Below are 27,342 nucleotides of genomic sequence, written 5' to 3'. Positions count from 1 at the left end.
CTGGTGCTGTGGTCTAAACCACAGAGCATAGGGCTTGCCGATCGGAAGGCTGGCAGTTTGAATCCCCGCAACGGGGTGAGCTCCCGTTGTTCGGTCCCAGTTCCTGCCCACCTAGCAGTTTGAAAGCATGTCAAAGTGCAAGTAGATAAATAGGTTCCGCTCTGGCGGAAAGGTAGATGGCATTTCTTTGTGCTGCTCTGGTTCACCAGAAGCGGCTTAGTCATGTTGGCCACATGACCCAGAAGCTGTCTGCGGACAAACGCCAGCTTCCTTGGCCTATAGAGTGAGATGAGTGTGCAATCCCAGAGTCGTCCACGACTGGACCTAATGGTCAGGGGTACTTTACCTTTACCTTTTTATGGCAAACAAGATGAGGGCACAGGAGAAGGGGACAACAAAGGATGAGATGGTTGGACAATGTTCTCGAAGCTACCACCATGAGTTTGACCAAACTATGGGAGGCAGTGGAAGACAGGAGTGCCTGGCATGCTCTGGTCCATGGGGTCACGAAGAGTCGGACATGACTAAATGACTCAACAACAACAACAACATATATATGTGTGTGTGTTTAAGCAATACAACAACAACAACATGGCAAACAAACTAAATACTGTGTCTTCTTATTAAATCAACAACCATCACATTGAGAAAAAAAGTTTGGGTGGTTTTAATGATGATCAGCTGTCCACAAAGGAAGGTATTAGAAATGAAAAGGGCAACAATAAGGAAAGAGGTAACAGAAAAGCAAATATGTAAATAAATTATAATTGGTAATATAATGGATGCAGTTGGAAAAAGGAAGATGTTGTTATAAGCCAAATCACTTTCACATTTTGCTGACTTATAATTTTATAAAGCACTTGCACCAGTGTAATGCTTTCTGTAGCAGAAACTGCTGTGATTAGATTGGATGTGGCAGACAGGCCAAAGATTGAAATATTTGGTCATGGTGAATTTGCATAAATGAACACTAGGAAGGAAGGCTGAACTGGTGTGCCTCTTCCTTTGCCAAGGTTTTGATACATATGCTGGAGAGCAAGGGAGGCGGGGACATGCTGTGCTAATATTCAGGAGATAAAACCATGATTCATTTTCTAATGCCCCCAAACTGGCTTCTTTCATGAAAACTAATTTCACTTGAAGGAAGCAGCAAATGCATTTATCACATCAGTTCTGCACTCACAGGGTCACACAGTCCTAGGACACCAGTAATTTGATGCTGGATAAACAAAACATTAGCTGTACTTTAGCCACCATTTATTCATACATGATATGAGAGATTCATATTACTGTGGCCTACTTTAGAGCCAAGATGAATTTGACTGGGTAACAACAAAATCTTAAATGCTTCCTATTATAATGTGCAAATCTAAAGCTGGAATCCTAGGATGAGGCATACATTGAACAGGACCGTAGTAAATGCACGTGTAGACTTACAGGGCTATGAGCATTTAAAGTGGCCTGTGTTGCAGGAAAAGGCAGTTGCATTCATCATTATGATTAGCATACATCTGTATTCCTGGAGTGTTCAGCAAGATTCCTGCCATTTAGGAATTGGATTGGTGTCAGTCACTGCATAAATTTATAAACACAACACAGACCTAAAAAGCTTTACAGTAAAGATCCACTGGGAGAGGGGAAGACACAATGCATTTCTAAATCCACAAATGCTTTGCCCCCAATGGAATCTCTGCCAGCGGGAGTCAGATGTCCAGTGTCAGTGGAGATAGGAGAGGTTTGGCTACCTCTGAAATAGTGTCCCAGGAGCAAATTGTAGCCATTCACTTATATGGGGGGAAAGGGTATGCTCAGAAGCATTTAAAGTGATCCCTCCTATACACACGAGGCTGGAACAATCAAGTCCAATGCTAGGGAAGCCCCACTCCCCTATTTCCTTTAGCCATAGCAAAGGATTGTTCCTCCTCTTCAGACAGAGATGCAATGGATGCTCCTGAGTACACATCTTAAGGATTTTCCCAGTAATTAACTCACTTTCCAATCTTTCTTGGAATACTAATAAAACATCATATCCTTCTACTAATGCAAGCAGCTTGTGGATAGATACAATAAATAGAAATCTGATTGTGTATTGATACTTGAAAGCTAGAGCCATACTGGTAATGTGTGTACTGATTAGTAGAAAGAAGGGGGAGGGGGAAGAGAAGCAATTATAAAAGGTGAGAAATAAATACAGCTGGAAGTAAGAAAACCATTGAAGCTTTGGTGGATGGAAGAGAATCCACACAGGTAGAGATAATTTAGGGGTAAAATGGGTTCATAATAGAATGTTGCTTTTAAACTTTCAGACTCAGTTTAACAAGTACTTTTAAAAAATGCAATAGATGGATATAATGATCTGGCTACAAAGGAACTGCAATCTCTCTACTTAGGAGTGGAAAATAAATTAATTGTAACCATTTCTGAATATGTCAAATGACAAATTTCTAAAATTGAAATAGGACAATCCTATAATTATCTGACCAAGTTCTCCAAAGAGCCAGAGTTTCTGCTCTGTGGACCTTATGGGCAAGTGGAAGCAAGAAACAAGTCAAGTCTGGCGAGGCAAGTGGTTTGAAGCATGGCTTTCTTAATAGGTCAGGACCCTGGGCAGCTCCCAGTTGGGCCTGCTGCTTGAGCTTTGGAGTTTTCAAAGGTGGTATCTAAATCAAGAGCTGGACCTATTTGTAGCCTTATGGAGTTTGGCATGTCCTGTACTGCAGTTGCCCTGCTTCCGCAAGGAGCTGGTTGTGCTGACTTAAAGGGCTCTTGCCTAAGTATGGAGACACTGACTTCTAGATTGTGCAAGGCATGGGAATGCTATTTCAGCTTCATTCTAGAGTCCTAGGAAGGTTCAAGAGTTAGGTCCTCTCCAGCTGAGAGGGCTCCAAGGAAGGCGTTGTTGAGGATGATCATCAAGTGGAGCAGTCTATCTGTCCTCCCTACTGGTATCTTCCTCAGTGTACTGTAAGAGGCCAGGTTTGGAAGCCATGACAAATAGACTCCATTTATACAAGTGTATGTCAGAACATTGCCCCCCAGCAACTTAGGGGCTGTACAGATCTCTTGTTTCCTAGGTTCAGACCTTCTCTGAGCTATGCCCCATTGTGATAACTCAGTGATAATAATCACTGTACAGTTCACTGTAGCCTTAAGCTGTGATTAATGTTTTAATGTTGTAACCCACCCTGGAACCTTAGGGCAAGGGTGGGAAAACAATTATATCATCATCATCATCGTCATTTTTATTCCAGGCTGGAATACCCAGAATCACAATTTTTTAAAGGCCATTTTCTTGGCAGTTTGATAAAAGGTTCTTCCTCATCAGTTATGCAAGTGTTGAAACAAAAGCCGAATCTCACAAACATTTGAGTCAGCTCTACACAGTTCTTTACCATGCTGTCTTTCAAAAGAGGAAGTCTTGAGTGGGATTTTGTTCTGGCAATAAGTAAATATATGCTCTGCAAAATTGTTCTGAGAATAAACCTGGATGAACTAATCATGAGTTATTCCAATTAGATTTAATTGGAAGGGCAGTTGGAATAAGAACTGCACTCAGGCAATTTATATAATACAGAGAGCCTATAGGTGCCAATGCTGGAAAGATCTTGCCACAGGACAGGGCACTTGATTATGAAGACCTTGTAGTGCTTCCCAGAATTAAGATCTTATTTTTAACATAACTGGTGGACTGTCCCACTGTAGTGCCAGCCAACAGTCTTTAAAATATGAATTGCTATCAGGAAGATATTTCCGTTTTCAGCATGCTGGAAGCAAGCACTTAATTGCAGTTAAAAGGTGTGAAATTAGTCGGCAATCCTCCCAATGGTGTCTGTATGCGTAATTTATCACCTACTTGTAGAGGTGACCGTGTTAAAAAAATTCACATGCAAATTATAAAAATACAGGGACTAAGGTTTTAAAACTAGGCCTTCATCCTCAAATGTGAACATACATTTAAACATTGTAAACATCCAAGGAAGGATCTCAGGGCCTGTGGTTTAGGTCATCTCCAGATTGTCAGTATTCTGTTCACCATGCATGCACAGCTAGGCAAAATCCAAGGGAGCAATGATTGAGCACAGAAAGGCCATTATGGGTCAGACAAGGCCACAGCTTGATTGGTTACCAGAGGCTGATCTGGCATAGGGCAAAAATTATTAGGCAGCCTGTCTTCTGGCTGATTAGTCACCCGGCCTGTCTGATGGGGACACAATGTGGGATTTGCCAAGCTCTTAAGGTCCACCATGGTGCAAGCTGCTCTTGTGGGTTCTGCCAGCCAGTTCAGTTATGTGGGCAGGTGCTTCAAGACCTTGAGGCACCACTCCCAACTCCCCTATGGATCTTGACCAATGTCCTTCTCCACCAAAGTTGCATCAATAAGAAACAGGGGGGGAAATGACTAACACATATAAAATGGGGGGCTGACACAGTGGATGCAATTCTGTTCACTTTTTACATGTTCAGTAACAGGGCTTAAAGCTAAAAGGATTTCTTTATTAACCTAATTGGTACCTTCTTTGGGGACTCATTCAAGGAAAGTTAAACAGATTTACAAACTTGAATCTGTAGTCACGTGACTAGACCCTGAACCCTGGTAATTTAACAATAATAAACTGATAACCATAGCCAAACTTTTCTTATTTGGTGGAGAATTATACAAAACTTTTCACCAACGCTCATTATTTCCTGATGTAATGTGGCATCAGATAAACCAATAAGACATAAAACTGAAATATGGTGAATGTTGTTAAGCTGATCATAAGCGGTCTCTGTTACTTGCACATATATTGGTTTAATTATACTGTCCTTGAGTATCACAATGAACAGAATTTCAATTCCAAATGTTAACATTTCCTCACTGACAGCCCCAAAACTTACACAGCTGTCAGGAGCAGGCTATTTTAGGCGGATAGAATAATAGAGGTTTCTACTGTATATATGAATATTTCATCTATACCTCATTAACAGTTAAAATATGATCAATATCCTGGTGAACTCTCATTTCATCCTCCTGTTTCTTGTGCCAGGGTAAGAGGCTTGCAGAAATGAGAAAATATGAGTTTCAATATAAAATGCTGCCTCGCACATTGTTTTCCATAGTTTAGAAGTTGTTGTGTGTTTTCATCTGGTATTAGCTTACTGCATGTTTCAAATACTTGATTTTAAACAGTTTTTTTTTTAATTGACCAATGTTATTGTTTTATTCATTTTGTAAAGTGCTTTGGGCATTTTATTACAAACAAGTGGTATAAAAATGTAGAGAAAGAAAAGTAAGTGACGTTCCAGCACAATGTAACCATCATACAGATAGACTAATCAGTGAGCCACAATTCTTTGCAGGCCCCTGTCAAACAGACACTTGTGGCAAAGCCAGTTTGCTGACAAGTGATGTGTGGAAATAGTCCTGTGACACAGGGAGGAACCATAACTCAGTGGCAGAGTACATGCATTGCATGCAAAAGATCTCTCCAATATGCAATCTCTGGCAAGATTAGATAGCAAGAGATTTGACAAACTTCTGCCTGAAGCAGTGTTGAGTCCTTCCTAGTTAGGGCAGATAATATTAGGGTAGAATGGCAAATAATTTGACCTGGTTAAGGCAGCTTACTATATCCTTTCTATATCCTTTCAATGTAGTGCAACAAGGGAAGGGACAGACTACTCATGAAATGCATTTGATATTCACTGAAAAATGACTGGAAGCATTTGGGTTTGAATGGTTCTGTCCTCTATGTCCCCAGTTTTCAGTCAAGATGCCCTCAAATTTGATTATTATTCAGTGTTACCCTGGGTGTAAGTGGGACTCACTGAAGCTGAGAATCAAAATATGGCTCTCACAGATTTCATTAAGTGCCCCTACCATGCCAGGCAGAGCCAAGATCCATTAAACCTTCTGTAAAATTGATATTTTTTATTGCCCAGACAGAAACAATTTTCTGGGAAGAAAACTAAGGGTTTGTTGCTTGTTGCTGTTGCCTAGAAGAAAACAAGTGAATGGGAGCATGTGGGGAAGAGGAAACAGGAGGCCCTGGGCTTCTGCATGTCATATGGAGAATATTCCAGTTTATTGCAGTAGCCAAGGGAGTGGGATCAGAACAAGTAACAGTTGCCCATCCTAGATGATAAACAATATTGCAATGGTCCCCTTAGGGTGCGATGGGAGAAGCACCTAGGGCATGAAACTATGGAACAGTAATCAAAATTGGACAGCAAGCAATAGCGCTATTTATGTGACCAATACATGATATGATCCATATTATAGAAGCTCCCTAGTGAAAAAAAGTCAAAGCTCAGAACTTGCTTTGGATTAAATATAGCAGGCACTGAAGTATTGATGTAACAGAAAATTACTTGTACAGATTATGTCTTGTATTTGTAACCTCATGAGACCTATTCAGTTCCTTTCTTCTTTCTTTAACTTTATTTAATCTCCATTTATGTTATTTCTTATATTATTATAGTCTAGTAATAATAGCAGTCACAGTAGCAACAGCAATAACATTATTAACAGTAATTAAATGTTTGCCCAGTAGCCAAAGGCCTTCCAGGCACATGCACATAATTAAAATATTGATAATGTTCAATTAACTCACAACTAAAGAAATAAAAGAGATTAAAACCAGGGAAAAACTCAGATGCAGAGTCCCGGCTATACACATTAGCACAAATTTGTACCAGTAACTCTGATGGACCACAGCAAGCTACAATTTTCAATGACTGCTGGTAATTTAGTCCCAGAAAGTCTTTTTATGGACTTTAATGAAGCCTGAGAATGAAGTCCAAACCACAGTACAAGCCATAGCATGGAGCCTTTACAATTCTGACAAAAGTTCACAGTATTTGAATATTGAAGACCTCGCTCTGTCCTGATACTTTTCAGCTAAGCTATTATATACAATGACAGTTATGGAGTTCTTTGTTCCTTGAGACTAGTAGCCATGGAAGCCTCAGACTTGATCCAGCAGGATCAAGACATTTCTTAGGACATGTTCCATGTATAGTACAGTATTCAAAGGAATATGCTACAGTTAGCTATGCTATGGTAACATCAAGAGTGGACCATTGCAATGCACTTCACATGGGGTTGCTTTTCAGAAGCTTCTGTTAGTACAGAATGCAGATCCCCAACTCTTCAAGGAGAACAGATCTTATAACACCAATTCAAAAGGCTGATTTTGACCTATAGGACTCTTTACAGCTCAGGTCCCAATAGCTTCTGGGATGCCTCTTCTGATATGAACCTACCTGGACACACATATCTTCTTCTGAAGCCCTTCTCTGGAATCCCCTCTGAAGGGTGATGACAAAAAAGAGGGCCTTTTCAGTTGGGGCTCCCTATCTGTGGAATGCTCTCCCTGGTGAAGTCTGTCTTATGCCTTTGTTGACACTTTCATCTCCTTGCACCCCAGGCTTTTGACGGGCTCAGCTATTATTGTGCTACCAAAGCTTCCTGTTGCTCTTATAGGAGGTTGAGAGTATGGGGATATATGCATACAGGACACACACTTTTGTGATCATCGGTTCTTTTGAGAGCCGATGTGGTAGTTGTGCTTCCATCCCATATGGGAGCACTTGTTTCAAACAACCAGTGAAACTTATTTTTGAGTAAATACGCATAGGAATGCATTGTTAAACATTATGTATTTCACTGATAGCATGGGATTTAATGCAACTACAGAAGATGGTTTTCTGAAGAAGGGTTAAATAATTCAATAATATATAGCAATTATTACTGCAGAATGTTGGACCTGGGGGGGGGGTTGACCAAAAGAACTTTATGGATGAGAATGCAGGTTTTATTAGGCCTGTTATAAACTTTCTGAGTAATATTTAGAGATAACAAAAATTCCTTTATTGTCAAATTTTGATGGCAGCTCTAATATAAATGGAAAATTAAATCATAGCTGAAATATTGGCACTCCCGTATCTCATTTTGTATGTATGCATTCTGTACCTTAACAAAAGCATTCCTAAGCATCAGTTTATATAATCTAATGCTACAGATTAGCAGCACATGACAATCCCTGCCACTTCAGAGAAAGGAAAGAAAAAATACTGAAAATTAAAGGAAGTTGCTGGGGAACCTTCTTGACCTCAGCTGGTATCTACAGCAGCAACAGGTTTTGCAGTTGCACATTGCTTAAGGATGAATCTTTTTAAAATGTGAGGCTAAATTAAAGCTATTTGATATGTAGCCACACAGAGGAAAGGTTTCTCATTCTACAGTCGCTGGTGATGATATCCTTGCAAATGAGAAACAAACTACCAGATAGCTAGAAAGTATTATTCCCTGTGATCACTGCTGGAAATGAGTTACCCAGTTCTTATCATAGAAACATTTGGGCTTTGGCATAGTATACTGAACCTTTCTTACATTTCATGGCCTTTTGACTCTACTATTGAATTCTTTTTTCCCTCCGTACTCATGTGTGTATATATATCTGCCATGAGAAGACAACACTTGGTGCATCTGACAGTGTGCTGTGGACCATGAAAACTTATGACACAATAAATCTATTAGTCTTTAAGGTGCCACAAGACTATTTGCTGTTTTGACTTCTGAAATATGTTCTATGTGCATCCATCTGATGTCATTTCAAGTAGCCACTATCTGTTCCAGTGCAAGAAATCACATTTTCATACTTATCAACAGTATTGTTGAAAATGTGAAATATGAAAAAATGCTTCATTCCTAAAGGGAGGACAATTATTCTATATTTACCACACACACACACACACACACACACACACACACACGCCTGTATGTCACTTTTCATTTTGAAAAATGATCACAAAGCGGTTTCTAGAAAAAGAACAAACAATAGAGTTCACTCAGTAAGTCAGAGAGCTGATTTAAAACTGCCTTGCCACATGACATTCACATTCACCGAGAGCAAGTTACTGCAGCTGCAGATCTAAAGGGCATCTAGCACATTGGCGTTGATATCAAACTAAGTCATAGGCAATGTAAGTCCATTGATTCCAATAGGACTGTTTTGATTATGACTAACTTTTGATATCATCCCATAATTTCCCTTCAATAATATCATCAAAGGTTGAAGTTAGCTTCCTGGCCTTCTCATTATTGTTAGTAACATTGCAGATGTTATTAACAATATTAACAAAATGTAACCCTAGTTTGACACGACACTTGTGTCTGGTTGCAAAAGCTGTTCTAGCACTCAGACCAGCACTTTATTTGATATGACTTCTTGTAGGTAACAGGTTACTTCATCAGATGCATGAAGAACGCCAAGAATGCATTAAGAATAAATGTTATGAAGAATGTTGACATTTACCAATATATTTTTTAGCAAAATAAAACTGGTGCTGCATTCTGATTACCAGTAAATTTCAGTGTCAGCCAAGTGCCTTTGGCTAATAACCAAATTTCATTCTCATTTCCCTCATTTAGCAGTGAAGGATGACATATACAATGGCTGATTGGTAAGTGTTCAAATAGACCTGACATTTGTCTTCAACAAGTGATCCAATTTCCTCCTGATTTCCATCATGCCGCAGTAAATTTACTAGGATATGCTGAGAAATGTCCAGAATTATGAAAATAACAAATGACTTTTGTTCAAAATTTTCTTGCACCTAAGTTTCTCAAATTTACTTTTATATAATAATTAAAATATACACTCCAGCAAACCGATACAAATAAACAATTACTGGGAAAGAAAACATGATATTTCCATATGCAAACTTTGGCCAGAAAGAACTGACTAAATCTAAAGATACCCTCTCCTTTGACTAATGTTAAGATTATACCCAAAGTAATCTCTGTTGTTAACTCATCACACTGATGAGCTATGCAACTCATGTCATGCACAGAACCTTACAGATAAACAAATGGTGCTCTAATTTGGTTACAGAGCAGATATTAATTTCTTAAATAATATATGAAGAGGATTTTCAAGCTTGAAATTGTTTAGCTCTGTGTTCAAACAAAGAAACAGTGAATACTGCAATGGATGCAAAATGCTATAAAGAGTTTTGAGATACATAATTGGCTGACTTTTCACTGGATTTGAACAAGGGAGTGACAAGAACCTATTTTAGTAGTAGCTCCTCTTTATCTCTTCACAATGTTTTTCTTTTTAAAAAATCATGGAACTTGCAAACATAAAAACGATGCTACAGTAGAAATGTTTAGGGGTGGAATTATTTCTGTGTCAAAGACTATATAAAGTGCCTCCTTGGTCCTCCTTTATAATGCACGCAGTATCTGCTGAATTCACATAACATGAGATGCTTCTTCACTGAGATCCTTATTACTTTAAGTTTCAGATTTATTATCTGCAGTTGAGCTTATCTGACAAGAATATGTGTAGCCTTATCATTTGGGCCTGTGCATAGACAATAAAGCAAATCTCAAAATAAACAGCACAATTGACAGGCAAACTATGGAAATGGTGAGGAATTGAAGTTTTGAAACCTCTTTACTGCTGCATTTTACAACCATGTATGTTGTTTATCTTGCTTTTCAGTGTCAGCTGTAAAATGTTTCTTTCTTGGTAATAGCACTCATGACAACAGGGATGGTTTGAAAAAGTAATTCGCTATTTTCCTGCAGACCACCAAGAAAGTGAAGAACATGTTGAAACAATAAGCACTTAAAGTGATCATAACAACAAGATTTACAGGGGGCTCAGTGCATAAGTTCATGGAAGAAAGGCAAACGGCATGAAACAGCTTTTAAAACAAAGCTAAAGCTAGCCAGTGTGTTACTACACAAAGCATTGTGGCTAAAAAGTGAAAGGTACAGTGAGTGTCTCACAGTATGACTTCAGGGCAACAATGGAACATCCCCTTCCCCACCTGCCTTGGCCACCCAGCAGATACAGTCACAGTGTGAAGAAAATGTCTGCTCAAACAAAAAAGACCAGGGAAGGATTGTAATGGATATACTAGGGATAGATGGGCAATTTTATTTTGGATTCATGTGACGTTCACATGTGCTGCCACAGTTTGGCTCAAAAATTATATGTTCCTCTAGAAACACACATTCCTAAAGGTATTTGATCTCAAACTATGCACTGAATGGTGCATAGGCCCTAGAAGGATGGAACATAAATATTTACAAAAAATAATTGTTGGCTCGCTACTATCTCCATGGGGACTTCCTTTGTGCTGCCTCTGCAGCCAGCAGGGAAGCACTCAAGCAGGAACAGCACCATGGTGCTGGAGCCCAGGACAAACCCTGACACACAGAGAGTGCCAATCAGAGGATTCAATGGAATGAACTTTGGCCCACTCCTAGGTTATAAATTGATGCCATGGGTGCCAGGATTCCCTGCTCCCAACTTAACCACCCTTCCTAAAAAGTAGAGAATGCTTGTGGACTGTGGCCAGCCACACTAGTTGATAGGGCTTCCCCCTCCACACCAAGGAACAAGGAGTGAGGGAAGATCTACATCAGGAACAAGTGGGGAAGAAATATCAACACTGGGATCTGCTGCTCTGATCTGGTGGATCCTGCCGCCTGAGGCAGTCACCTCACCTTGCCTCAATAAAGCAATAAAGAGTTCACCACTCCCATAGGAATAAAGACTTTCTTGTTCTTATACTATTTTTTAATCACAAATTTATATGACAGGGGAGATTGGGCAGGATCAACATCTGAGTAACAGGAGCTTCATGAAAAGTTTTAACTGGAGCCACCTGACAGTCTCAGCTCCAGTTTACAGCATTAAGGCTGGTTGCCAAACATGCAGGTTGTGGGCAGGATCACCAGAATGCTACACACCATGGTAGACTTAAGAGCATGGCAGATCCCTCCTGTTCTCCCCAGTGAGAAGACAAGAGATGGAAAAGCGGGGCAGCAGGTGGGCTGCCTGATGGTAGGCTCCTTGCCCTGTGCCACACCAAGCTCTGACACACTGGAAGTATTACAGTGGTGGGCATATTTAACCCACTACTGGATTGGTGTGTTCAATGCTATCCCACCCCCCAGGCTGCTCATTCTCCTGCAAGTGGAGCACAGATAATAATGTTGAGTTGTGAACCCTGTCGCAACCTTCAGAGAAGTGCAAAATCCAATGAATACATTACATTTCAGTCCACATATTAGGCTGGGAAGTGCAGATCAGGTCAGTCCCTATCATAATTGACAAGGACTGCATTTCTCAAACATACAGTTATTCAGTCTCTCCCTGTTGCACACACATCTTTGAATGAACTGCAAAATGGGGAACTGCGGGGAATGGTTTTCTGGGATGGTTTTGCTGATGAGAACCTATAAAAAATGTAAACTCTAGGCCACTCTCTATGCTGCAAGGCAGAAATCCTATCACTGATTAAAGGATCCTTGGGGTGAGGAATGGGAGGCAGCAAGAAATTCATTAAAACTTTGGCTTATAATTGAGAGAGCTATGCTGTATGAGTGGTACATAAAGATAGATAGGTATATAGATAGATATAGATAGATGATAGATAGATAATCCTTTAACATTCTCTCCCTCTGCCGACTCCCACTACCTTGCCTGTCCCTGTTTATGTCTTTTCCTCACCTTTGTACCTCCCTTCAGTCATTACTCTACATCATTTTCATCTCATATTCTCATTCACACCCCCCCCCGCCTCTTCTCTTTACCTCTTCTATGTTTGATGTCTTGTGAGATCTAGGAAAATAAGGTGATGCCTTGTGTCATTTAGCTCAGTGTTGTCTGCATAGATTGGCAATGGCTGTCTGAACTTTGATGTAGGGGTCTTTTTCAGCACTACCAGGAGATGCCAGAGGTTGAGCCTGGGACCATTTTCATGCAAATTGTGTGCTCTCTCACTAAGTTATGCCCCTTTGCTAATAGCTCTACACTTGCATAACAGCTCTATGGAACTGGCCAAAATAGTGGATCCCACCCCACAGAATCCCATCTTTCTTAAGAGCTCTGCTAAGTTGGCATACAAATGGAACCATGTGGTAGTGATGCCCCAATATCTTGATTGCAGCTGTCACCTTAGTGCCATGGCTCTAAATCCAGAGTCCTCAGAACTTGAGTTGTAGAGAAGTAATAGTTCCAGGGAAGAAATGGATCCACTCCCCAGCTCCTTCTGAGTAGACCCACCAGCATCAGATTCCACACCTAGCCACCCAAACACCAAAGATGTATCTTTGCTTCTGGACTCTGAAGAATCAACAGATTCCCATCCTTTAAGGATCATGGAAGTGCTGCAGAGAATACATGAACTAAGGCCCCACATCCCAAAGCATTACCACCTAGAGGGGTCTGCATAAATGGTCACGGGCCCTTTAACTAGCAGGCTGAAGCAAACTGGGAGTAGAGTTTTAGTCTATATCCTCGAGATATGGCTATAAAGCTTGGATAGTTGTAACAAGGAAATTTGTTCCCTCCTGCTCTCAGTTACAGGACTGCTAACCATGGTCCTGAAACTATTGTTATTGCACTGTGGTCTAGCACTTAGGTCTAGGGTCCTGTCCAAGGTCCTGACCTTCCTCTAGCACAAGAATGGCTTGGGCAGCTCAGAGAACGCTTCTGCCATCTCTTTCGCACTGTTGCCTCCTCATAGTGACAGGACATTAGAATAATTTACCTAGAAAAAACTACAAAGCTAGGAAGTAATTAGAGTTTGAGATACAGCTGTTAGCTGCCTGGTAAATCTGTGAATCCAGTCTCAGCAAAACAACTCCTACCCCACACCTTACACCCCATCTTTAAATAATCAGGTGGCAGTCCTCCTCACAGCTTAAAGGATTCTGGCAGAAGGGAATGTGCACCCAATGGTAAGCATCCTCCCAACCATTTCCCCAACATCATTTATCCTCTCATCAACACACATAATCCATAAAACTGACAGATGAAACAAACAAAAAAATTTACCAATTTACTTGGAAGAAAATCTCACTGATCTCACCAAAATTAATTCCAAATATCTGTGTTTAGGATTGCAGCTTAAGGCTAATAAACGACAGTTTGCAACCTTATCCTATAAATCCATATTAGCTCTTGAAACTCAAGCAGAGGATTACATAGAAGTAGTTAAAGCACCATCTTGCACTGTAAAAATAGAAAGGTGGACTAGTTTTAACTGCTAATCTCCAGTTTAAGACTGAGGATTTGTTTACTTACTTTTCCCATCCGAGAGGCTTGAAAGGTCCATTACTAAATGTTACCTGCTGTAATAATGCTCTTTGAGTCTTTATTAATATTAACAAGAAACTATGATTTTACATAATGGAATGTATTGCTATTTTAAAAGGGGAGGGAAGTTTCCTCAGTAAAGGAAGTCTGGAACCTTAAATGGCACTACAGGTGCCCCAGAAGTGCCATTCAAGTGTCATTCCAAATGAAGGATCCATCCTTATACCAAGGATAGGAGTCAATGAGATGGATAGACTGCTGTTTTTAAGAGTACCATGACTTGTAGGACCAGACTGCAAAGAAACTGAAGTTCTGTTCTCATAGGTGAGTTCCATAACCCCTAATATCCATCAAATAGTTTGAGATTGTGTTTTACCCACTTCAAACTGGTGATAGTGAACTGTTGTACCAGGTAAAAGACTTTGAATTGATTTTTTAAAAATACTTTTTTATCATATTATCAATGCATAGTATGTTGCAGTCAAACACATGATAGTAAGAAGAGGGGAAAATAACATAAGTATAAGACATATATCTGTAAATAACAATAGTAACATAGCTTATTCCTCCAATTTAATTTTAACTCCCTTCTGTTCTTTCTTTGGTATCCTATCTGTTGTCTTTTTGACTGCGTTTTATTATTCCACTAAATTATTTTCATTACCTTACACTGTCCCACTTTGTCACATCTACTGCTGAGTATTTTTTTCAGTCTGTTACACTTCATTTCTTGTTATACTATTTTTTTTCTATATATTCTCTATATATGATGTCCAGTCCTCTTTTAAATTCTTATCATCTTTATTTCTTAATCTGTTTGTCATGCTGGCAAGTTCTATATATTCTAATATTTTAAGGTGCCATTCTTCTCTTGATGGTACTGCATCTGTTCTCCACTTTTGTGCTACTTTGAATGGAATTTGTGCCATTGACAGGAAAAGCTTCTGGCAGAAAACGTGAACTGCCAATTTGTCCTACTAAGTGTGGCCATGCATACACCAACACAACAGTGTTCATATCCATTTTGGGCTCTCTACAGATGCATTCTAATGAATGTATGTAGGTCAGGTATGGAACCTACTTACACAGTGCCACTTCCCTGGCATGTATTCATTTGATTTCACATGAAAATATGAAATAGGCTGCTTTATGAAAGATTGGGGTGTAAGCAACCTGAAGATGCAAACAGAGACTCCACATTTTCAAGGTTCATTACCAAAAATTAAGGGGACTTGACTTGCTGTGCAAAAAATAGGAACTTCCTTTTCATTATATTGGTTACAGGAAGACCACCAAAGTGAGCCATTCCAAGCCAGAAGAAAGATTTCTTTATCCTTGAGTGACAATGCTTGTAATCTGTGAAGCACCCACATAGTTCATTGATCTGTGCTTTATCCAGTACAAAGTGCTATATATTTAGTACAGAAGGAGATTGCTTGTAAAAATGTCAAGAACCCACAAGTCACTCTGATGTTATTTCACAGGACTTATTCTAAAGAAATAAGGAAAGAAGGATCTTCATAAAGGTTAGGAGGTAGGGGCATCATGAACAGGGTGTCTTATTAATGTTTTTGAGCAATAAAAGTTCTAAGATCATAAAGAAAGGAATAAGAGGTGGGTTTGTTTTTTTTAGGAATGGGGTTTTATTATGCTTTTAAAGATTGCCAATATTTTAATCTGCACTAAGTAAGTAGTTTGGACAAACATACCAGCCATATGCAACAGGGGCAATGGGATTATACTGTTCTGCCTTGTCCTTGGGCAGCATCCATGCCTATGGGCCCAAAGGACACCCACAAATGGCATCATATTTGAATACAGCTGATGCACCAAGGTCTGAATCATTTAGCCAATTTCCAAAATGTATATGGGTTGTTGATTATATCAGATGAGCCTACACTTGTTGGATTTTTCACATGTAGCCTCTGTGCTAAGAAGGATACCTACAAGGAGAAGCCTGGTAGAAGACCAGGCACCCCAGTAGAAGACAGGCACCCCCAGACTAGTGGGCAGGGTAGCACATCCCCTTTATCTGTAGCTGGTAAATACATGCAAACCAAGCCTAAGGATAGTCCTTGACTCGAGGGCTTGCAAATTGATATTAAAAAGGCATGTCATAAATTGGGGAAAAGGTCAGAGATGGATAATATGTTTGCAATGTAGGAAAGTGGGAATGAGTTTGCTGCAGGGGAATCTCAGGTTCACTTTTATTTTGCTCATTCAGTATCATTTGCCAAATTCAGAAATCTGTGGTATATCTAGAAGTTCCCTCTTATGAGGATTATATCCATGTTATGTCTAGCCACTGGTTTAGTTCATGGGTTGCCAATGTGGCAACTGCAGGCACACATATGCCCAGAGAGGCCTTTCCAGGGCCCACAGTCTTCCCTCTCACACTGAAATTAGCCTTGAAAGAAGCCTTCTTTGATCATCAGAAAGCTTTTTCTTCAAGCCTAGTTGTGGTATGGAGTATTTTGTGAAGTTGCAGCCGGAGTGTGTGTGGTGTTCATACAGTTGTTGTAGTTTGCTGACATGTCCATAGGACCAGAAAGGTTGGAGACCACTGATCCAAGCTCTAACTGTATTGCATTGTATCCCCTTTTAATAGCCTAATTGTGATGTAGTATTGTTTAGGGTTGCTAACAGATTTCTTTTTACCATGCATCACTACAGCTCATCAGTTTTGTCTTCTTTGGGTCACCCTTCAACTTTAACTCTGACCTGACTTTCAACACACACTTAGATTTGTTACTAGCCTACTGTTCTAAGGCTGTGATCTAATTTGAAACCCATCAAACATGTGCAATATCAGGCTGCAAATCTTCTTTTCTCTCCATCTATTCCTTGGCTTTCAGTATTTACTATGGCCATTTTCTGCAGGATTCTTCTGCTGTTTGATGGTTTTCAAGTTTAAACCATTTTGGAAGCAACGAGAAGAGAGCCAGAATGTATTCCTGTTTTCTCTATACAAACAATAGCAGAAATAATTTAAGTTTTCATATGTATAGCAATAATGTAGCAATAAATAATGTAGCGATATATTTCTGTATGATTTTTAAAAAATATACTCCCACCCCCTTTTTTAAAAAAACAAAACACTGTACATTTGAATGTGTTGAGAACAATTAGCTAGATATACTGGGCATATTACTTCAAATCTCCAAATAAAATTTCTTCCCAACTCCAGGTTTGTTTGTTTTGTACCATATATGGCAAATACAGAGTTAAGGATACAAGGTGAATGGTACTTACTCCTGTTATGTAGCGAGGTCTATACTGGATGGTTCCAAATAAGCCAAGTATGACTATAATAATGTGTACAAAATTTGCCAGGATTGGTGCCCACTGATAACCAAGGAAATCAAATATCTGTCTCTCCAGCACACATACCTAGGATTAAACAGCAACAATGATTTGATTAGAATAGCTCATGAGAAAAAATAGTCAGAGGCTTTGGAAAGCATTTTCCCTCTTCACTTACCACCACTAGAAACATTGCCTCACTAGATATATGGTTCAGGAAGCAGGGGGGAAAGTTGGGATGACTTTGCAACAATTCACTCCTTTTGTTTTACTGAAAACAGCATTTCTGTGACAGTCCATTGAGTTATAATCCGATAGCAAAAATATTCACAAGGACAATTTTGCCAAGATATTACTCCCATTCAAGGAGATGCTTTAGTTGAAGCAGGTACAGCACGACTACATCTGTCATTTATTACTGTTATTACTGACAGGCTCTCTATTACCAGCTGGTTTGGAAGTCCAAGCCAAGCTAACGACACAGCTGCCCCATCTTTCCCCTCTATTTGCACCAACTCATCCTTTCTCTTAGCCTTTGCTTCAGATGCATTCCTGAGGAAATTTCTCATTACCAAGAGATACCGTATTTTTCACTCTATAAGACGCACCCGACCATAAGACGCACCTTGTTTTTAGAGGAGGAAAACAAGAAACAAGAAAGCAACGCAAAGCCTCTTGAGCGAAGTCGCAGGAGCGCTCCCGCTGTGCTCAAGAGGCTTTTCGTGGCTATCCCTGACGCCAGAAGAGCAAGCGGGATCGCTGCGCACCGATCCCTCTTGCTCTTCTGGCTTCAGCGATAGCTGCGCAGCCTGCATTCGCTCCATAAGATGCACACACATTTCCCCTTCCTTTTTAGGAGGGAAAAGGTGTGTCTTATAGAGCGAAAGATACGGTATGTGTGTATTGTTTAAACATGTATTTCTGACATAATAAAATGTAACAGATAATCCCAGAGAGGGGCAGAAAATGGTATATATCTCACATACAAATCTACCCTGTCGGAGCTACTTTCCATCACACTTTTCACCTTCTTGGGTTATTAAAAACTAGGCATAGAACCAGGGAATAAATCAATGTCATCATGGGACAGGACAAAATTCCATTCCATCCTGTTTCCATGTAGGTTGTTCAGGACAGGTTTCCAAAGTATATATCTGTTAAAATCTGCACAGAAGTTTTTAAATGAAAAAACAAAGGGGGAAAATGTTTGTTTTATAAAATTTATATACTGCTTGGTTGTAAAACAATAACAACCCTCACAACCACTTATGAGGTGGTCTAAGTTGTGAGCTCTCACAAGGTGATCTGGGGGCTGTCTGCCTAATCATGTTTTTAAAAAGTGATTTCATCCAGCTGTGTACAGCTAGCCTAAAAAGTGGTTTGTTGCCATGCAGATTGAAATCACAGTAGTAAGGCCTCCTGGAAGTTACAGAATTTGATCACCTGCCATCGCTCTCAGGGGGAATCATAAAATGCTTAAAATGTGTGTAAAGTACATACATCTTTTTACACACATTTTACTATTTTACATTGAATTCTCCCCTTCAGTCTTAGGGGGCATTAAATTTAAAAAAATGTAAAATATGTCCAGTTCCCCTTAAGAGCAATGGTGCATCAATAAGACAAAAAGAAATGCTCTTTTTAAAATATGCTGCCAGATTTAACACTTTTCTTTTGCAGATCAAATCACAGCTGATGAAATTGCTGCATGATAGAAAAGGTGATTGGGGAGAAATTCTATTCAGTTCATATTTAATATTTAAAGGTGAACCTCCTTCATCTACAAACAATAGACAGCCATCCCTTGAAATTCACACTTTTCTGAATTTTGCAATGGATTTCTCCAACCAAACAGTGTATACAAAAATCTATCTATTAAGGCAGGGGTGCACAATCTGTAGCCCTCCAGATGTTTCTGGACTACAACTCCCAGCCAGCATAGCTAGTGATCATGGATGATGGGAATTGTAGTCCAACAACCATCTTGAGGTCCACAGGTTGCGCCCCCCTGTACTAAGGTAAAACTTGCATATGATAGTGAAAATAATGTTTATGGGAATATTGCTTTGCAATACTGCGTATTAGACAAAAGTGAATAAAAACATGTGCTTATTAGGAGAAATTTGCACTAAAATGCACAGAGACTCTTTTAAAAAATAAATTAATTGCAGACTGATGGAAATGTGGAGAACTCGAGGCTGGGGGGAAATGAGAACCTGAGAAAACCAAAACTGACAAATTTGCCCATCTCTAAGTTCAAAAAGTGTGCTTAATACATTCATCCTTGAAACGGCACTAAATTCTGAAAGAATCCACAAACTGCTTTTCTGCAGAATGTCAAGCAATGCTCAATGCACTGATTTTGACCAATCAAATACTGTTTGTCAAATTTGACCAATCAAATACTGGATGGAGAAATCAAGTCCCAACTCCATAACAGACAGCATCAACCCATCAGTGGGAGCTACAGTTCAGCTATGAATGGACATTCACCAACATTCTACCTTCTATCTTATTTTCAGCTGCTCTATATGGAAGGAACCTCTTATCCATACTGAGTAGGAGGGTGCTTGAAATCAAATTTATTCCAGGTCCAACACATATTGGAACAAATCATTCATTGAGGCCCTGTTTTTAGCAGCAATTATCACCAACTACATGGGGCACTGTAGTGGATCCTGTGGATTCTCTGAACTGATAAGAGAGAGAGGTGATGATTTTCTAATAATCTTGAGAAAACGCAGTGGTGGAGTGCTCCTAAGAGGGGCTCTTGCTTCAGACTGTATAAAAACATCTTCATGTGGCACTTTTGGACCCAACTACAGAGTGCAGAATAAACACAAACATCACCATTTCTGAATGGATTACATGAGAATCAATTTTGGCTTTTGAGGGCAAATATTCAGCAGCAGACTGATAAGAATTAGTTCCCTCCGGAGAGTTTGATTGGTTATGTCCTTGAATGCCTTTCTAAATTAAAATAAAATCAGTAAACAAAATTAATTATTCTGGTGATACTTAATCTCAGGCCCCAATATTAACTTTTAAATTAACTAAGGTACCCGCATGACATAAATGCCTAATTCAATTGATCCATTGTCTCTTATGAGCAAGGTAGATATATTCACAGTGTATTTCTGGGCTGCTTCTTTTTGCTCGCCCCCCCTTACTTTTTAGAAGGAACATCTTCCCCATCTTCTTTCTTTGAAGTTTTTTGTGCTCTGAATTTATAGTCAAACGACATGATCAGCAATTCCACTTGATGTCTTTTGCTTGACTATGACTACATTCCTATACATGGTTACCTGAACTATATTCCATTGAACTCAATAGGGCTTACTTCTGAGTAGACATGAATAGATCTGCACTGTATATAACTTCAGAGGTTTGAGAGCAAACTTACAGCATATACAAAAATCCAGTATAGCAATGAGAAGAGCTTTAGCCTAGTCCTCTCCAAAACACAGTAGTTATGTGAAAGGATGTTTATTATTACTATTTTGAATCAGGGAGCAACCAAGTCTTCAGTTCTCCAACTATAGTCTGATGTGGTGTTGTCTAACAGCTGATCATCATGTGAACTTGCTGATCATGTGCTTCACTTCTTAAACACAATTAATGCAGAAAAAAAATACAGTGACCATTGATCAAAATGTTTACATTTGTGGTTCACATTCCCATCCCAGAGATGCACTTTACTGAAGACATTTATTACAAGATTTATAATAATCAACTTAGAAATAACTGCTTATTTCAACAGTGTGTTATGACAGGGTGGAGAGATAAGCCTGTCACAACTGGTGTGGAGAAAGAGAGCAGGTAATAGTACCTTATTCACTTTTCCCACACTACTTATGACAAATCTATTTTCCCACCCTCCTGCTCTCAGAGATGCCTTTTCTTCTAAGCTGAAAAGCCCTGAACATGCTAGAATTTCTTTCCAAATATATTTTTTTCATGCTTCCAATTATTTTGATGGTCCTTCTTCTATGTATCTTTTATGGTTCAGTCATATCTTTCTATAGTAGGTATACAGCTTTCTTGGCATTCTTGAATAAGACAGCACATTTCCCCCCTCACTTTCACAGTAAAGTAGAAAATTACTGGGTGGGGTTGATGGGGGTTAAGCCCTGCACCATACTGATAACTGGGCCTTTTTGTGATGACTTTTAAACACATTTCCCCAGACCAACATATTGTTCAAATCTCTGTATTTCATTCTGGTTGCTCAGTTTGCTCTCCTAATTTTTTGAATCCCCTCCCCACAGCATTTTATAGACCAGTAATGTGCATATAATATCTATTTTATTACCAAGGTTGTGAGGTAGAAATCTAATAGGAAAACAACATGGGTAAGTAAATAATGCATTGAGTTATTAAATTAAAAATGTATCCACTGACTTAAGTTTTCAAGATGACAATTCCATAAGATTAAACTGGCTAGATGGTATGTATGCTGAGAGAAAAGTGGTTTTCCTAGTGGCTGCCAATTACTGCCCAAAATACACTTTCCTTTTTAAAATATACTACAATAAATGTGGGTACTAAGGATTTCTGAAGGTAAGGTTTGTCTGGTCACAATGTGCAGTGTTGTCATTGATGGAAACTTCACATGCTGAACTTTTCTCTATTTTGCATCACTTGTTGATTTCTCTTTGGACTGCTCTGTTTGGACTATCATATACCATTGGATTTGTTCTTAAGTTGCTATTTGTATTTATCCCATCTTTCTGGTGAACCTAGCAGAGTATGATTAGCCATGATTGTGGGAATGGGTTGTATGTTTAGGTATGAGGCAATGTTTTTAAAAGTACTCTTCCAAGGATGACTAATCTCTGTAATCACATGACCCTTAAAGGCAAAACAACAGTTTTCACTTCAGAAATGGAGAGTACTAAAATAGTCCTCAACAGAAAATTATAGCTGCAGTCCTATACCTTTCTACCTGGAAGTAAATCCCATTCAACTCAATGGGACTTATTTCTAAGGAGACATGCACAGAATCACACTAAGTTATTTTTCAGTTGCACTGTTGGAGGAATATAAAACAACTTTGCCAAAGGAAAGGAATCATGGGACATCTGTATAATGCATGGGTTGTGACAACTTACTGAGAGTTATAAAGTCTAGGGCAGAAAGTTAAGAAGCAGGTAACGATGGGCTGTGTTCAACTAAATAATTGTGGAAGCAGAATGACTTCCTCTTGTACAACAGGATTTCCCACCTCTGCTCCCCACATGTGCCTTGCACCAATCCCAAATTGCTCTAGAAGGTTGGTGGGGGACCCAAACTGTTAAGTGAAATGCAATTAAAGGGTTGAAAATTTGATCACCGTAAGGACAAGAGGCTGCTTCAAGAAATTGAGAACTGCTTCAAGAAAATGGAAAATACATTATATGGATAGGCAGGAAAGATCTGTTTCAGGAACAAAGTATTTAAGTCCAATCAGAATTCACTATATGAAGACAAAAATCAAATATAACCAAATGTGCAATATTGAACAAGAAAGAAAAAAATGCTGAGAGATATAGGCATAAATACAAGGAAAGGGGGCAATCACTACAGAAGGTTTTAACACTGAAACATTGCCAATAATCTTTATTTGTATAATTAGCTTATTGGCAGTGGGAAAGACTGGCACCAATCAGATATCAGCAACTGTAACTACAGAACAGCTTGTTCAGTACTACAGATGCTTAGCGAAGTTTATGAACAGCTCCACAGTAGCCCCTACAGCAAAAACCACTCACTAGGTGCCACCAGAAACTTGAATGCATATGAAATGTGGTTCTTTCTGAAAGAAATTATAGCAAGGGCTGGACTTATCAACTGATTGGAATCAATATGGGTTCCCTTCAGGCACTAAAAGAAAGCTGGAAATAATGCTTTAGCTTTCAACTCAAGGTAGATGCTTGACCAAAAAAAATCAAAAATCTGGGCTACTAAACCTATGCATTCAATTTCAGCGTTAGGTAAGGAAACAAACCTTAACATTATTTTTTGGATGGCACTTGACACCTGTCACACATACATCTCAAAAGCAACTTATTTACACATGGTAAATTTACACAAGGTGGAAAGATTCTAGTGCTAGGTGCTTGATTTCTCACCTAAATGTTCTTGTGATTCCATCCATTGCACTTTTAAATATCAGAGATGGGCAAAATCTTGATTGTAAGAATAAAGACGTAATCCACTTCCTCTTACTGGTGCCTAGATTAACCATTACAAGATTCTGGAAATATTAGGAAAATGCCCCTTTAGAATATTGGCATAATAAAGTCTGGTTTGGGGCTTTATCTGAAAAGCTAACCCCAAATATACATTTACACAAAGGAATAACAAAAAGGGTACTTTTTGATGTGGTGTGATTTTATCAAATTTATTAATGAAAAATCGAGGTTCCAGTAACCCTCACTTAGTATGTGGGTATATGGAATGATTTATAGCTGAAATAGATTTCTGTGCCTTAACTGCATTTGCTAAACACTATAAAGAAGATAAAACAGTTTAAAAGGACTCTGATGCTTAATCTGTAATTTGTTTTCCTTTCCTTTCCTTCTTTTCTTTTTCTTGTTTGGACTGCAAAGTATTGAGTGGCTTATTTGTTTTGAATATTTTGTAATGTCGGTTCACACCCACCCACATTTTCAAAATCAATACAAATTATATTTAAGAGAGAGAGAATGCAAGAGACTTTGATTTAGAAAAGTTTTTCGGAAGCCCAGGGAGGCTGCATTAAAGCTGCTAAATTAGGCTGTCAGAAGAACCTGGGGTAGATTTTTGGGAGACTTGTGATCTTTGATTCCGAATGGTAGAATGTGACATACTGATGTTCCACAGGTGTGAAAAGCGTAAGACCACCATCCTCTGAGAATTCTTTAAAACTTCACCCACATCCTGAAAGTTTCTGAATAGCCCTTTAGTGAGGGACAAGTGGTCCTGCAAATGAAGAGAGGCTATTCAGGCTACATTTAGTATGTATGGATACTTGAGTTACCAACTTGATATACAGGGACAAGATTAATATCAATGTGTTTTAGAAGACAGTCTGAACTGCATACTATCTAGCATTCGCTGACACAGAGTAACAAGATTTATATCAATCTATTATAAAAATAGCATCTTGAGAAAGCTAGCCATGTGAAAACTGTTCTGTGTTAGATGTTCAATATTGCTTATTTGCAATTTCCATGCTACAAACTTGCAGTGCGTAATATAATCTTTGAGATGCAGTGAACTAGTAGTCTCCATACCATATTTGATTTCCTGTTCATTAACAACTGCAATAACAAGCCAAGCACAAATCTAATGAGACACTGTTGCATTCTACACATCCTAGGAAACAGATTGAATCTTTAAAGTTACTGCACATGGCAAATATAAAAAATATGAAATTCTATTAAGATATGATGTTACTTATTATTTTTATAATATGAAATATCTTGCTCACACCTCTAGTATTCATTTTTGGCAAAATATTTTTCATTCATACAAAAATTAAATGGAGGTAAATTTAACCCTAAAGGAAAGAGATTATATCAAAACTAACATATATACGTGCTGTATATGTCAAACAGGATGCCCTTTAACCAAATTAAATGTAGAGATTTGTATGCGAAAATGTATATTGTTGTATATATTAAACATTTATTATAAAATTGACCATGGGTGGGATTCACCTAACCTGCTGCATAAGTGAAACTCCTGTATAAGGACTCCTGCTAGCACAATGTGCTGCTGGATTTTGTCATGCATTTAACAAAGGATGCTGTATGGGTAAAGGGTAAAAATCTGACACAGGGCTTCATATGCAGTGATCTGTGCTGGACTGATTTTGTGCAGGATTCTCTTAAACAATGATATGAATAGCCAGCTCTGACAATGATGATCACCTAGTGTGTGTATGAGAGAGAGAAGTTAGACAGACACCCCCATAGGTCATCTACAGTGTCTAGCCAGGCTATTGCAATCATCTGTTCAGTTGATATTATATATCCTGCTTGCTGCTGCACTTTTTTAAAACCAGTGTCCATTGGATAGGGCTAGAAGAACAGAATTAAATTTATACACTGTCAATCATTTTTCAACCACGTCCTGCTAAACTATAAGAGAAAATAGAGGAGAATGTAATTCCTCTTTGGCTTATACCATGGACTTTGTTCCTTGGCAGAAAATGCAAGCAAGTCCAGTGAAACAAGAGCTTGTAACACTGTCACAAATCACAGTTTTCCATACTACATTTGCCTTCTAATCCTCACTTTCCCCATCCTCCAATTTGGTTTCTTTGCTTCAGTGCTCACAGCAATTCCCCTTGGAAGCAACAAATGCTGTAATCTAGTGTTGCTGCAAGCTATTCTCCAGAACAGTCCTGCCCCTGCCAAACAACTGCCATAATTCAAGTGGCACTTGCCAGGGTTCTAACGCAGAGATGTTGCCATTTCAGTACTCTGCCCTTTTTTCTTTTGGCCATGTCTCATATCCCTATCTGATCCAATAGGGTTATCACCTTGCTGACTTGATGAGGTCCAGAAACTCAGCAGTAATTATTATGCTGGCAATGTGGGATGCAGCCAACAATTCAGTGGCAGGGTTTTAAATGCTGCCTGTCCAAAACAGCAGAATCTGCTAATTTGTTGCACTGAATATTTGTTGTATGCAATAATCATGAGCCTTGTCACAGGCTATGAAAGGCAAATTAAACTGTCTGCGTCTGACTATTCTGCAGTGCCTATCAGGAAAAAAGTGAGCTGAAAATTTCAGGTTAGCCACTTAAATTTGTCCATTTTGAGTACTCTGGCTTGTTAGCTAATGACCCTCTTTGAATGGTAAGAAGCAATTATCTATGCAATCATGACCTGCAAAAAGCTAGGTGTTTACAATTGTTTTTGACCCATTTAACATGGATTAGTCTAGGAGAAGAAAGCTATGAGGGAAATCTAATGTTCCATTTAAGTTCGTAAGCAACAGAAATTCTCAGCAGTTGGTAGCAATATAAAAATACGTACACTGAATGTTGCTGCTTTTTTGCTTAAATGACCATATCAATGAAAACGCTAAATTAGGTATGCTAGCCAATTTGAACATATTTCTAACATACATTCTTCATGACAATATTGCTAATTAAAAACAAAATGTACCAATAAAAAGGTAATTCTTCAGCCTTTAATGACCTAAATGAGAAAATATGCAATTCAGTATTCCGTGCAGGATTTCAATAAACCAGATTCCACATACCCTTGGATAAATGATAACTATTCTGAAAGATGCAGAGCTCAAAGATCCAAATATCATGTATCAGAGACAACCAGAACTAGAACCAGGTGGCTTCAAATTGGAGCAGAACATTAAAGGCTGCAGAATGCTATTATACCTCAGGTTCTAGCATAGCTTCATCTACCCAAGCATTGCTTGCTTCCCTCTGGCCTTGCCATAATTGGTTCCAGGTAACTCTGATTCTTTGCACAGGGAAGACCATCATCAGCCACAATTTATGAATCTATAGGTGCTTTCTAAGTTGCTACCTTTCCCAGTTGCTACCTTTGCCCATTTCAGGGTTGCCCCCTAATACTCAGGGCTTTGCTATTTGTCCAGTTCTTAAATTAAGTGGAATACAGATTCATGCATGGATTGAGAGTGTTCAGCTTCTTAGCAGGTCTAGTTATCCCTATTGATTTTTAATAGGTTTTAGGCACTGAAGCACTGTGTGTTTGCCATTGACAATCTAACCAAGAATCAATTAAGTTAATTGAGTCAGGTCACCCAAGTAACTGAGTGGTAGAGCCTGGGGAAAAACCTATTTCTAAGACTTATCTGTAAAAAAAAGATGCAGTGGCATGGCTTTCTGTGAAATAAAGCCCACTTTATTCACCTATGAAAGTACTACATTATTTTCTAAGTGAAAGTGTCATTCAGGATACTCCAGGAAATAGTT

At 38.9% G+C, this 27,342-nt stretch overlaps 1 protein-coding gene across 5 annotated transcripts in view; it reads right to left on the bottom strand.

Annotated features, from left to right (window-relative positions):
• NKAIN2 (sodium/potassium transporting ATPase interacting 2) overlaps nucleotides 1-27,342 on the bottom strand; it is a gene marked incomplete at its 3' end in the record, with an annotated part of 464,930 nt that overhangs the window by 214,450 nt on the left and 223,138 nt on the right. For 4 of the 5 annotated variants that reach the window (XM_081187809.1, XM_081187810.1, XM_081187812.1 and 1 more), the window contains exon 2: nucleotides 17,358-17,495. The exons of the other annotated variant lie outside the window; for it this stretch is intronic. In XM_081187809.1, coding sequence (XP_081043935.1) covers nucleotides 17,358-17,495 — 138 coding nt within the window. The remainder of the gene's footprint in view (nucleotides 1-17,357; nucleotides 17,496-27,342) is intronic. 5 annotated transcript variants of the gene reach the window in all.

Source organism: Podarcis bocagei (assembly GCF_964188305.1).
Source record: "Podarcis bocagei genome assembly, chromosome: 3".
In the NCBI taxonomy this organism is placed as follows: Eukaryota; Metazoa; Chordata; class Lepidosauria; order Squamata; family Lacertidae; genus Podarcis; species Podarcis bocagei.
This window is presented reverse-complemented; position numbering and strand designations above follow the sequence as displayed.